The 13,547-nt window shown below is 43.8% G+C and overlaps 1 protein-coding gene across 1 annotated transcript in view; it reads left to right on the plus strand.

Annotated features, from left to right (window-relative positions):
• pla2r1 (phospholipase A2 receptor 1) overlaps positions 1 to 13,547 on the plus strand; it is a 170,060-nt gene that overhangs the window by 122,346 nt on the left and 34,167 nt on the right. Inside the window, exons 28-29 of the mRNA XM_060827204.1 lie at positions 7,749 to 7,784; positions 9,916 to 10,077. Of these exons, the coding sequence (XP_060683187.1) occupies positions 7,749 to 7,784; positions 9,916 to 10,077 (198 nt within the window). The remainder of the gene's footprint in view (positions 1 to 7,748; positions 7,785 to 9,915; positions 10,078 to 13,547) is intronic.

Here is a 13,547-nt window from a genome sequence, read left to right on the forward strand (position 1 = left end):
TTCAAGTTTCACAACATCCTTCCTAAAGCAGGGAGACCAGAATTGCACATAGTATTCCAAAAGTGGCCAACCAATGTCTTGTACAGTTGTAACATGACCTCCCTATTCCTATACTCAATGTACTGACCAATAAAGGCAAGCATACCAAAACGCCTTCTTCACTATCCTATCTACCTGCGACTCCACTTTCAAGGAACTATGAACCTGCATTCCAAGGTCTCTTTGTTCAACAACACTCCACAGCACCATCCCATTGACTGTTTAAGTCCTGCTATGATTTACTTTTACAAACATCGTACTTCACATTTATCTAAATTAAACTCCATCTGCCACTCCACGGCTCATTGGCCCATCTGATCAAGATCCCATTGAACTCTGAGTTAACCTTCTTCACTGTCCACTACATCTCCAATTTTGGAGTCATCTGCAAACTTACAAATCATATCTCTGATGTTCACACGCAAATCATTGACATAAATGATGAAAAGCAGTGGATTCTGGATTAGTGGTGCTGGAAGAGCACAGCAGTTCAGGCAGCATCCGAGGACCAGTAAAATCGATGTTTCGGGCAAAAAGCCCTTCATCAGGAATACAGACAGAGTGCCTGAAGAGTGGAGAGATAAATGAGAGGAGGATGGGGGTGAGGAGAAAGTAGCATAGAGTACAATAGGTGAGTGGGGGAGGGGATGAAGGTGATAGGTCAGGGAGGAGGGTGGAGTGGATAGGTGGAAAAGAAGATAGGCAGGTAGGACAAGTCATGGGGACAGTGCTGACCTGGAAGTTTGGAACTAGGGTGAGGTGGGGGAAAAGGAAATGAGGAAACTGTTGAAGTCCACATTGATGCCCTGGGGTTGAAGTGTTCTGAGGCAGAAGATGAGGCGTTCTTCCTCCAGGCGTCTGGTGGTGAGGGAGCGGCGGTGAAGGAGGCCCAGGACCTCCATGTCCTCGGCAGAGTGGGAGGGGGAGTTAAAATGTTGGGCCACAGAGCGGTGTGGTTGATTGGTGCGGGTGTCCTGGAGATGTTCCCTAAAGCGCTCTGCTAGGAGGCGTCCAGTCTCCCCAATGTAGAGGAGACCACATTGGGAGCAACGGATACAATAAATGATATTGGTGGATGTGCAGGTAAAACTTTAATGGATGTGGAAGGCTCCTTTAGGGCCTTGGATGGAGGTGAGGGAGGAGGTGTGGGCACAGGTTTTGCAATTCCTGCAATGGCAGGGGAAGGTGCCAGGACAGGAGGGAGGGTTGTTGGGGGGCATGGATCTGACCAAGTAGTCACGGAGGGAACGGTCTTTGCAGAAGGCGGAAAGGGGTGGGGAGGGAAATATATCCCTGGTGGTGGGGTCTGTTTGGAAGTGACGGAAATGTCGGTGGATGCTTTGGTTTATGCGAAGGTTGGTAGGGTGGAAGGTGAGCACCAGGAGCGTTCTGTCCTTGTTTCGGTTGGAGAGGTGTGGTCTGAGGGCGGAGGTGCGGGATGCGTTGGAAGGCATCTTTAACCACGTGGGAAGGGAAATTGCAATCTTTAAAGAAGGAGGCCATCTGATGTGTTCTGTGGTGGAACTGGTCCTCTTGGGAGAGATACAGCGGAGGTGGAGGAATTGGGAATACGGGATGGCATTTTTGCAGGAGGTAGGGTGGGAAGAGGTGTAATCCAAGTAACTGTGGGAGTCGGTGGGTTTGTAAAAATGTCAGTGTCAAGTCGGTCATCATTAATGGAGATGGAAAGGTGCAGGAAGGAGAGGGAGGTGTCAGAGATGGTCCAAGTAAATTTAAGGTCAGGGTGGAATGTGTTGGTGAAGTTGATGAATTGCTCAATCTCCTGGCGGGAGCATGAGGTGGTGCCAATGCAGTCATCAATGTAGCGGAGGAAGAGGTGGGGAGTGGTGCCGGTGTAATTACGGAAGATGGACTGTTCTACGTAGCCAACAAAGAGACAGGCATAGCTGGAGCCCATACTGGTGCCCATGGCTACACCTTTGGTCTGGAGGAAGTGGGAGGATTTGAAGGAGAAATTGTTAAGGGTGAGGACCAGTTCGGCCAAACGAATGAGAGTGTCGGTGGAAGGGTACTGTTGGGGACATCGGGAGAGGAAGAAATGGAGGGCTTGGAGGCCCTGGTCATGGCGGATGAAGGTGTAGAGGGACTGGATATCCATGGTGAAGATGAGGCATTGGGGGCGAGGAAATGGAAGTCTTGGAGGAGGCGTGGGTGGTGTCTCAAACGTATGTGGGGAGTTCCTGGACTAGGGGGGATAGGACACTGTCGAGGTAGGTAGAGATGCGTTCAGTGGGGCAGGAGCATGCTGAGACAATGGGTCGGCCAGGGCGGTCAGGCTTGTGAATCTTGGGAAGGAGGTAGAACCGGGCAGTGAGGGGTTCCCGGACTATGAGGTTGGAAGCTATGGGTGGGAGATCTCCTGAGGTGATGAGGTTCTGTATGTTCTCGGAGAGGATGGTTTGGTGATGGGGGGGTGGGGTCATGGTCGAGGGGGGTGGTAGGAAGAGGTGTCCTCGAGTTGGTGTCTGGCTTCAGCGGTGTAGAGGTCAGTGCGCCAGACTACCACTGCTCCCCCTTTATCTGCTGGCTTGATGGTAAGGTCAGGATTGGAGGGCTGCGCGTTGTGAGGGTGAGAGGTGGAAATGGGGGAGGAGGGTAGACAGGTTGAGGCGGTTAATGTCCCGGTGCGGGCGGAAGTGGTGGCAAACACGGCAGTGGGGGGGATGGAAGTCACTGAAAGTGCGTGACATCAGCGATGATGTGAAGGGCGGAAGTGATGTCACGTGTGGTGCATGAGGAATTGTGAGGGGCGGAAGTGGCAATGGAAGCGGCCGTGATGTGGGCAGAAGTGATGTCATCGATCAGCGAGAGGATGGTGGCTGCACTAACCGCATGGCCAATGGCATCCAAGCAGTTCCAGAGGCCGGGAGAATCTACTGGAGTGTTTGAGGAGCGCTGGTTATCAAGGTGGGTGGATAGAGAAGTTTGTAGTACAGTTTTTGGTGTTTGAGATGGAGTTGAAATACTGTTTGTTGAGAGTATGAATTCTCCTGAGGATGTAGTACAGAAAGGGTCATTTGCAATTCTGAGAGAGTGTGGCCCTCAGCTGAGGCAGGGCTGACTGTAGAGAGGTTAGGTGCCGGCGCATTGCTGCGAGTGTGGAGTGGAGGATCTTGAAGGGGAACTGATGCTGGTGTTTTTGAATCTGTAGTCTGTACTGTTTGTCCTGTTTTGATCCGAATTCTGCTGGTTTAAAGGTGGTCCAGAGTCCGTATGGGATGAGTTGGTTACGGAGGCAAGCACTGAGGAAGCAAATGTGGCTGTGGTAGCGAGTTTGTTTCAGGACATGGTTGAAGAGCTTCAGGGCAGAGGAAATTATCTGGGAGTTGCAGTGGGAGAGGGACTCCCTGAGATTCTTGTAGAGAGAGGAGGAAAACTTCTGCAAGGCAGGTATCCTTGCAAGAGGATTCGCAGAAGGGTTAAAATCAACTAGGTAAAAACAATGACTGCAGATGCTGGAAACCAGATTCTGGATTAGAGTGGTGCTGGAAAAACACAGCAGTTCAGGCAGCATCCGAGGAGCAGTAAAATCGACGTTTCGGGCAAAAGCCCTTCATCAGGAATACAGGCAGAGTGCCTGAAGAGTGGAGAGATAAATGAGAGGAGAGTGTGGGTGGGGAGAAAGTAGCTTAGAGTACAATAGGTGAGTGGGGGAAGGGATGAAGGTGATAGGTCAGGGAGGAGGGTGGAATAGATAGGTGGGAAAGAAGATAGGCAGGTAGGACAAGTCATGGGGACAGTGCTGAGCTGGAAGTTTGGGACAGGGGTGAGGTGGGGAAGGGGAGGTGAGGAAACTGTTGAAGTCCACATTGATGTCCTGGGGTTGACCCAGCACCGATCTTTGTGGGACACCAATGGTCACAGGCCTCCAGTCTGAAAAGCAGCCCTCCACCACTATCCCATCTTCTACCTTTCAGCCAGTTGTATAACCAAATAACAATTTCTCCCTGTATTCCATGAGATCTATCCTTGCTAACCAGTCTGCCATGAGGAACCTTGTCGAGCACCTGACTGAAGTCCATATAGATCATATCCATCGCTCTGCCCTCATCAGTCCTCTTTGTTACTTCTTCAAAAAACTCAATCAAGTTAGTGAGACACAATTTCCCACACACAGCCATGTTGACTATCCCTAGTCAATCCTTGTCTTTCCAAATACATGTAGCTCCTGTCCCTCAGGATTCCCTCCTACAACTTGACCATACCAGTGTCAGGCTGACCAGTCTGTAATATCTCCCCCCAATCAATTTGCCTAATACGGTCGAAAGTTTCCTTCCTCCAATTCAGAACTTCAACTTTTTGAACTAGTCTATCCTTTTCCATCACAATTTTAAAACTAAAAGAATGATGGTCCCTGGCCCCAAGGTGCTCCCACACTGACACCTCAGTAACCTCCTCTGCTTAATTTCCCCAAGAGTAGGTCAAGTTTTGCACCTTCTCTGATACACACTTAACAAATTCCTCTCCATCCAAGCCCTGAGTACTATGGCAGTCCTTGACAATGTTTCGAATGTTAAAATCCCCTACTTTGACCAGCCTATTATTCTCAGAGATAACAGATCTCTTTACAAATTTGTTTCTCAATTTCCAGCTGACTGTTCGGGGCTCTACAATACAATCCTAATAAGGTGACAAACCCTTTCTTATTTCTCAGTTCCACCCAAGTAACTTCCTGGACATATTCCAAGGCATATATCCCTGGATGTATTCACAGGAATATGCAAAATAGATGAATTAGTTTATACAGTTGTGGAAACTGTGTCAGGTTCAGTCCCCATCTGTGCTAACTTGGTGTTTCCGTTTGTGGAATTAAAATCAGTCAGAATTCATGCTCCAGATTCATATTCATTGCTGAGGATCATACACAAATATTAACCACTCATTGAGTCTGCAACCTGTGAAATCATTTAGCAACAAGGAGACAAGAGAAGAAACTCAGTGAGTGTGAGAGAAAAATAAGTGAAACATGAAGTAATGATCTGTGTAGCACATATACTGTTTGATTTAATTTTTTAAAAACTGAGGTCTGTTAAACTGAGGCCAGTTTTGCAAGCGCTAATCACTTTCAAAGCCTCCAACAGAGAGACAGCAAGCACACAACAATTGTGAGTTGGAAGTACACTGTCCACAATACTGTTACAGTTTTAAAGAAAACATGCAGTGCTCAAAACTGCAATCACCATTGAGGTGATTGAATAGTGGTAAGGTCATGACTAGTAATCCAGAACTCCAGCTCACTATTCTGGGTTCGCATCCCACCAATGGGTAAGATGATAAAATTTGAATTCAATCAGAAGTAAAAGACTGGGATAAAGTGTCAATTGTTGTAAAAACCCATCTGGTTCACCTTAGGGAAGGAAACCTCCTGTCTTTACTCGGTCTGGCCTATATGTCACTCCAGATCCAGAGCAGTGTGGGTGACAATGAGCTGTCTTCTGGGGATTTGGGGATAGCCAACGAAGAAATGAAAGAAAGGCCCAAAGTCCCCATTTTGACTTGATGCAGTTGGTAACTGCTTCATGCAGATAATTAATGTGACTGGGTAACATTTTATAGAATCATAAAGTTATACAGAAACAGTTTTAAAATATAGTTTTCCTCTAAGCTGGAACCCAGCAGCCACACTCTCTTAACATACCTTTTGTTTACAACCTTCCAAAGATTTTTCTGGAACAGTGGTGGCAAAAGGGTATTTGAATATTTTTAAGGCAGTGGCTGATGGATTCCAGATGAGCAAGTGCTGAAAGCTCGTCAGAGTTGGCAGGAATATAGGGTGATCAGATCAGCTATGAACCTCCAGAATAAGGGCCAAGTGGCGCAACCTGTTCTTAATTCATTTGGCTGTATGATTTGTAGTTGCTAGTTCTACCAGAGATATAGCCATTCAGGATTTCTGCTGACTTGTTTACTCTCACTTTGACATGTCCAGGATTAGGAATCTGAAGATCAGGGTTAGGTGACGTGCCTTTAATTGTATCAATGAAATGCATATCCTATGGACCTGTTGGAATTTCTGAGCAATGCTTTACTGTTGTGTTGGCAGAGAAAGGTTAGGTCTTTGGGGAATCTGAAGTTGGCCAGACATCTTCAAAACTTCTTGGTCACTAATCTTTCTGTATCCAATCAATAGCATTTTGCCCTTGAAATCCATATCATGGGCCGTATGTCAGGTCCATTGTTTTGTGAAGATGTACTCACTGCATTTGTACAGCACTCAGAACGGACAGAATGTCTGAGATAACACACTATCCCACTACTCCCATTGCAAAATCAGAATGGACACTGTAAATTTTTTCTTCAGGCCATAACAGAACAGAATCTGTTCCAGTTATAATTCCTGCCGCACAGATCACAGTGCACTCCATTTCTGCCCTTGTTGATTTCTAAGGCCAATATATTAGCAATGAAACAAAGATTTATCATGTATGTTTGCTATCGCATATTTTGAAGATTGCAGAACTGTATTAAAAAACTAGATAGCAGTAGGAATACCTCTTGCTTTGTATGAGTTATTTGTATTGATTTGATGTGCTCACAACATGAATTTATGACTGCATGCAGTTAGATAATATATGCAATTTGAAGTTACATCTAACTGTCAGTCTATGCATTACTGGTATGAAGTATAATTTTTAAAATATATTCAGCACAGCAATATTCCTATTTTCCTTATTAGATTACTTACAGTGTGGAAACAGGCCCTTCGGCCCAACAAGTCCACACCGACCCGCCAAAGCGAAACCCACCCATTCCCCTACATTTACCCCTTTTACCTAACACTATAGGGCAATTTAGCATGGCCAATTCACCTGACCTGCATATCTTTGGACTGTGGGAGGAAACTGGAGCACCCGGAGGAAACCCACACAGACACGGGGAGAATGTGCAAACTCCACACAGTCAGTTACCTGAGTCGGGAATTGAACCCAGGTCTCTGGCGCTGTGAGGCAGCAGTGCTAACCACTGTGTCACCATGTCGCCCATGGCCTTAAAGGGCTATATTTTTCCACTGGCTGTCAGGGTGCCAGGAATCTAGGGAAAAACTGCATTGTGATGTCTCCAATACATCTGTGCCCCCACAGGGACAGACTGGGACTGGCATTCACTGCACACTCCAAAGAGGTAGAGTCAATTTAGCCAACTGAGGATCCATTTTGAAATGGTGTTAGTATTTCCCCATTGTTAAAGTGACATCTCTCCCCATAAAAATACAACTCAGTAAAGGTTAACTAATCAGGAGACCAACTCATCAATAGAACTGAAAAATACATTCCCCTCATGATGGGGTCACAGGCATAAAAGGCTGCAACCGCATTCATCACAATTCTGGTGGACAGGTTTCCTCTTCACTCTGGTTAGCCCTGCTGGCTTCAGGCTTCTTTATTCATCGCATCTCTGCACATAACCTGGAGGTGCCCTCGAATTTATCTGTCTGTTTCCTGCTGGGGCCATTGGCCTACGACATGTCCAGACCCTTTGTTTGGGTTTTCACCCTCAGAATCTGTCTACCATTCTTAATTACGTAGGTGTTCCCAGAAAATTGCGGAGTGAGTGGGTCTGATGGCAGTTTCCCAATGGTCACTGGAAAATTCATCCTGGTACTACTTAATATTTGATATCTCATTACTTCAGAGACATTATATAAAAGTACTGCATGTCTACATGATTTATTTATATCAACATTTCAGATTTGAGTGGACGTACCTACATTCCAAAGCTACAAGGTAAGTTGCCTACAAATGTATTTTATGGGCAAAGTACGAACAAAATGTGCTTTATATTATGTTAAATAGGCCCAGGCCTTTATAAAATTGTCAACTTTTAGAAACCTTTGTCAATGGAAACCAATGCTGATAGTTCATCCAAATCTACTGTTCCATTTTCAAGGACGCCAAAGTTGCTGACAGAATTTTACTCGTTCAATTTAAGAGTAAATGTTATAAGGTCATACATGCTTCATTACTCTTCCAGATAAACAAAAATCATAAAATACAATATAACTAAAGCTTCACTTGGACTCACTCATTCAGATCAAATGAGTAGCCCTGGTAATGTATTAAATTGTAAGGAAGAACACACCTAATATTATAAAACAGCTGTCCTCCATTTCACTATAATGACTGTCAAATGTAATCATTAATAATCATTTTCATACACATGCATGGCCTATCTATTGCACTTTGCATGTTCTGAATGTAAGTTTGCTCGCTGAGCTGCAAGGTTCATTTTCAGCCGTTTCATCACCATACTAGGTAACTTCTTCATTTAGCCTCCGGGTGAAGCACTGCTGAGTATTCCCGCTTTCTATTTATATGTTTGGATTTCTTTGGCTTGATGTCATTTCCTGTGGTGATGTCATTTCTTATGATGGTGTCATTTCCTGTTCTTTTTCTCAGGGGGTGGTAAATGGGGTCCAAGTCAATGTATTTGTTGATAGAGTTCCGGTGGAAATGCCATGCTTCTAGGAATTCTCGTGCATATCTCTGTTTGGCTTGTCCTAGAATCGATGTGTTGTCCCAGTCGAAGTGGCATCCTTCCTTATCTGAATGTAAGGATACTGGTGAGAGAGGGTCATTTCTTTTTTCTCTCTCACTAGTCTGGAGGCTCACTGAAAGTGCTACCTAGTATGGTGATGAAACGTCTGAAAATTAACCTTCCACCTCAGCGAGCAAACCTACACCCAGAACCTCAACTTGACCTACAAATCTCCTCAAAACTCACTAATTTTGCATGTCCGTAACATTTCAATTATAGCACATTGTCTTCATCAATTTTGCCAAGTTGTTTAAAGAAAGAAAGTTTCAAAAACTTTTCAAGTAATGGTAATATTGAGTATTTTTTCCACTTCAGAATTCATTTGAGACCAAGTTTTTATAACAGCAGAATCTTCATGCTAATGGCTTCTTTTTATTCATACATTTAAATTTCACAATAATCTAAAGTTATTCAGTTTTGCTTCAGTGGCAAAGTTTTTCTTAATTTATATTTAACAGGGTGCCTGTTACAACACCAAAGCAATCATATTTCAAAAAGTATTTCTAGTGACTAGCAGAAGCATGCGTTTGTAGACTGCTATGTGTTTGAGAAATTGGAAGAAAACCATGTCAGTCATAAGCTTTAGGCTGTTTTAGTTGAGGTGACTCTTACCATATTTTTGTTCATCCAACCTGCTCTCTCCTATGTGGCCCAGTGGCACATTGATAATGTTCATGTGAAGTGTGCCGATACGTTTGATTGGATTAAAGATATCTAAATATAGATGGCTGTCATCTTGAATTATTATTCAGCTCACCTTTTTCAATATGTTTGAGAGTCAGCAAAATTGGCAGAGAAATAAATTTGAATTCATGATAATCAAATCATTAATGTCTAAGAAGAAAAATGAGGTTTTGTAGAATTCACTCCAGATTTCTACCTAAGTATTGAACCGTATAGAATAGTAAATGAACTATTTGACCAATCATGACTGTGTCATGTCTTTGGAAAAAAGCTATCCATTTAATCCCGTCCTTGTGTCTTCCTGTACATTTTCAAATGTAAGTATGTATCATTATTTCTCTTAAAAGTTATTATGAATTCGGCTGTCCCCACTGTTTAGATTTGGGATATTCCACATCCTAAGTGGTGTTTCTACAAATATATAAGAGCTCTACTTCTGGGAGACACATCATAATGTATAGCTTCTGCTTCCTTTCAGATTGTAAATCTTTTTTTTGCCCTAATCTTATCAACAGTAAATCAGTCACTTCCTCCATCTTTCTGAAAACCATGACTGCCTTGCAATTCCATTTTTCCCTTTTGTTAAGATGTAGGTTAATTGGATTTTCTGTAAGCATTCTTTTTCTCTTTCCACAGGATACCAAATTGGAAATGGAACAATACTTAACATTGTAATAGCAGTGGTGGTAACCGTGGTTATTGTTTTGGGTGCTGTTGGGTTCTGGTATCTTTGGAAGAAGAATCAAACTCCTTTCAGATTTTCAGGAAATGCATATTACAGACAAACTACCCCTGAAGGTACTGATTGTGATGGAAATGTTCTTATTGCTGCATTTGAAAGGAATAGTGAAGCTAACTAAGTGAATCCATACACCTACAGTACAAGAAAGACTTTTTGGACTTAAGATTTTAAATGATGGATTTAAATGTTGACCTGAGATTCAACAATTAATACTCATTTAAACAAAGGTTTAATCATTGTCATACAATGTGGACACAATTTTCTGCACATTGTGCATTCTCAAAAAGGATTTTGCACTTCTCCATTTTTCTAGATTAAGTAGCAGGCTTTGATTGAAGAGCTTGTTCTATTTACATAAAGTGCACAAACATTTCATTTTATTAAGTATTGGAAACAGAATTGTATTCTAGTAGTCTAAATTTAATAATTTGAGCAGTGCACATATCCATTCAGTTGATATTATATGTTTGTGCAGTTTGCTGATGTTTGAAGCAAAGGCAGAGACATTGTACAATCTCATGGGAGGCTGTGTTTCAGAGAACTCTAGGCCAAATTATGCAGGTGATGTTTGCCTATCACTGGTTTACTGTAATGTCTGGTTCAGGTTTTACTGGTTTAAGTAAATTAACCCACAGGGTCAATTAATCCTGAAACAGATAGGAGGGTCTTGTCTTGCCCTTTGTGGGAACAGCAATTCCCTCCATTCCCATCCCCTTTAAGGAAAACCAGCAGTGAGCTATCCCTGAACCATGGGGCCACCCTTTGTCTGCCCTGCTGACATTTCATTGGTGACAACAACTTATTCCTCTGCACTGGAACGAATGCTGCAGATACAGGAGATAAAGGTTTTGGGCCAGGGTTGTGAGCAGTCTGTGTCTTGAAACTGAGAATCTGTGTCTTTCAGGTTAACATTGTTGGTCTGTGGCAGAAAGAGCTGAGCAACAATGCATAAACTTTTAAGCTAATACAGGCAATCTCCTATCTTCTGAAATTGAGATAGCTGCGTTCCTGTGCACAGATCCCATGCTGTTTCTTGTGAATTGGCTTGCTGCCCTATGAACCTATTTGGCAGGCTGTTTACCCCTAAACACCAAATGCACGCATTTCTGAATCTGAAACCATGACCTACACTGTTGGTGCAAAGCTCTGCCCATGGTGTGCACCAACATTTGCATCTTTGACTTGAATTGTCATTCTGCTTTGCACCATTGCAACATAGGAACATGGTTTGGTCTTTCTGGCCTTTAATATCATCAACTCAATTCTTCTCATTTTGTTGAATGAATAAAGGCATCATTTCTACCTTTTTGTTGGATGGATAGGAATGGAATGTGCAGGATAACCTCTGGGTGGTGTCACAGGAGATCATTTTGAGGACTGGATCTTGTTTATATATACCCTCTCTCTTTTAGGCCAATACCTTCTACTGAGTGACCATCCACAGCCAGCAGAACATTAAAAATGGCATTGGTGTATAAAGGGATGAAAATTTAAATGTTGATATGAGATTTAATCCAATGCTAATACAGTAGCAGAAAAACAGACAACAAGCTCAAATCAACTACTTTGATTACATAAGAACTAGAATGCTGTATTTACTGTATCCGCTGCTCCCGAAGCGGCCTCCTCTACACTGGGGAGACAGGACGCCTACTAGTAGAATGCTTCAGAGAACATCTCTGGGACACCTGCACCAACCAACCCCACCACCCCGTGGTCGAACATTTCAACTCCCCCTCCTACTCCAGCAAGGACATGCAGGTCCTGGGCTTCCTCCATCGCCAGTCCCTAACCACCCGATGCCTGGAAGAAGAACACCTCATCTTCCGCCTCGGGATCATCCAACTCCATGGCATCAATGTGGATTTCATCAGTTTCCTCATTTCCCCTGCCCTCCACCTTATCCCAGTTCTAACCTTCCAGCTCAGCACTGCCCTCATGACCTGTCCCACCTGTGCAACTTCTTTCCCACCTATCTGCTCTACCCTCCCCTCCAGCCTATTACCATTCCCCCACCTCCATCCACCTATTACACTCTCAACTACCTCCCCCCCGCCCCACGCCGCTCCCATTTATCTCTCCACCCGCAGGCTCCCAGCCTCATTCCTGATGAAGGGCTTTTGCCCGAAACATTGATTTTCCTGCTCCTCGGATGCTGCCTGACCTGCTGTGCTTTTTCAACTCCACACTCTTGACTCTAATCTACAGCAACTGCAGTCTTCACTTTCAACAGTGAAGCAATTCAACCCCTCTAGCCTGCAAGTTGCATGCTTATGGCTGGTCTCATCTTAGCCTCAACTCCACTCTCTTGCCCAGTTCCCATAACCCTTCAACTCTTTACTAATTAAAAATTTGTCTATCTCCTCCTCAAATTTACTTAGTATCCCAGCATCCATCACTCTCTGAAGGAATGAATTCCATAGATTTAAGACACTTTTAAATCTGCTGCCCCTTATCCTGAAACTAAACTCTTGTTCTGAATTTGTCAATTCCCTTTAGCATCTTGCTTACCTCAATTTGCTCTCCTTTCATTTTTCTAAACTTCAGAGAGTTTAGTACTCCTCTGCTCAATCTCACTGCATAAAGCAAACCCATCATCTCTGGAATGAATCTAGTGAACCGTCTCTGAACTGCCTCGAATAAAATTCCATCCCCCCTCAAGTGAGGGGATCAAAATTGTATATCATACTCCAGGTTCAGTCTCACTAACAGCTTGTACAGCTGCAACAACAATTCCCTGCTTTTATATTCTGTTCCTTTAGACATAAATGCCAAAATTCCATTTGTCTTACTTGCACTCATCCACATTAAACTTCATCTGCCAAATTTTGGCCCATTCACTCATTCACCTCACCTATCATTGCTGCAACACAGCACCAGGGATCTAGGTTCATTTCTAATCTCAGGCGACTGTGTGAAGTTTTCACATTCTCGGAGGCTGAGGGGTGACCTTTATAGAGGTTTACATAATTATGAGGGGCATGGATAGGATAAATAGACAAAATCTTTTCCCTGGGGTCGGGAGTCCAGAACGAGAGGGCATAGGTTTAGGGTGAGAGGGGAAAGATATAAAAGAGACCTAAGGGGCAACTTTTTCACGCAGAGGGTGGTGCGTGTATGGAATGAGCTGCAAGAGGATGTGATGGAGGCTGGTACAATTGCAACATTTAAGAGACATTTGGATGGGTATATGAATCGGAAGGGTTTGGAGGGATATGGGCCAACTGCTGGCAGGTGGGACTAGATTGGGTTGGGATATCTGGTCGGCATGGATTGGTTGGACCGAAGGGTCTGTTTCCATGCTGTACATTTCTATGACTCTAAGTAAGATAAAAGTGCTACAATATTCATATGAATTAGTACAAAGGGCAGTACTTAATGAAAGCAAACAGGAATCATGTCTGCCCACTGGATAGCAGATAGTGAGTCCCTTATTACCTCTTCTGGGGAATGTCCACCAAATTAAGTAGCAATCAGGCAGCTGAGCACCAATAAGCGTCTAGTTGGTCCAAGGACTTCAGGAGTT

Source organism: Hemiscyllium ocellatum, chromosome 7 (assembly GCF_020745735.1).
Source record: "Hemiscyllium ocellatum isolate sHemOce1 chromosome 7, sHemOce1.pat.X.cur, whole genome shotgun sequence".
Lineage (NCBI taxonomy): Eukaryota > Metazoa > Chordata > Chondrichthyes > Orectolobiformes > Hemiscylliidae > Hemiscyllium > Hemiscyllium ocellatum.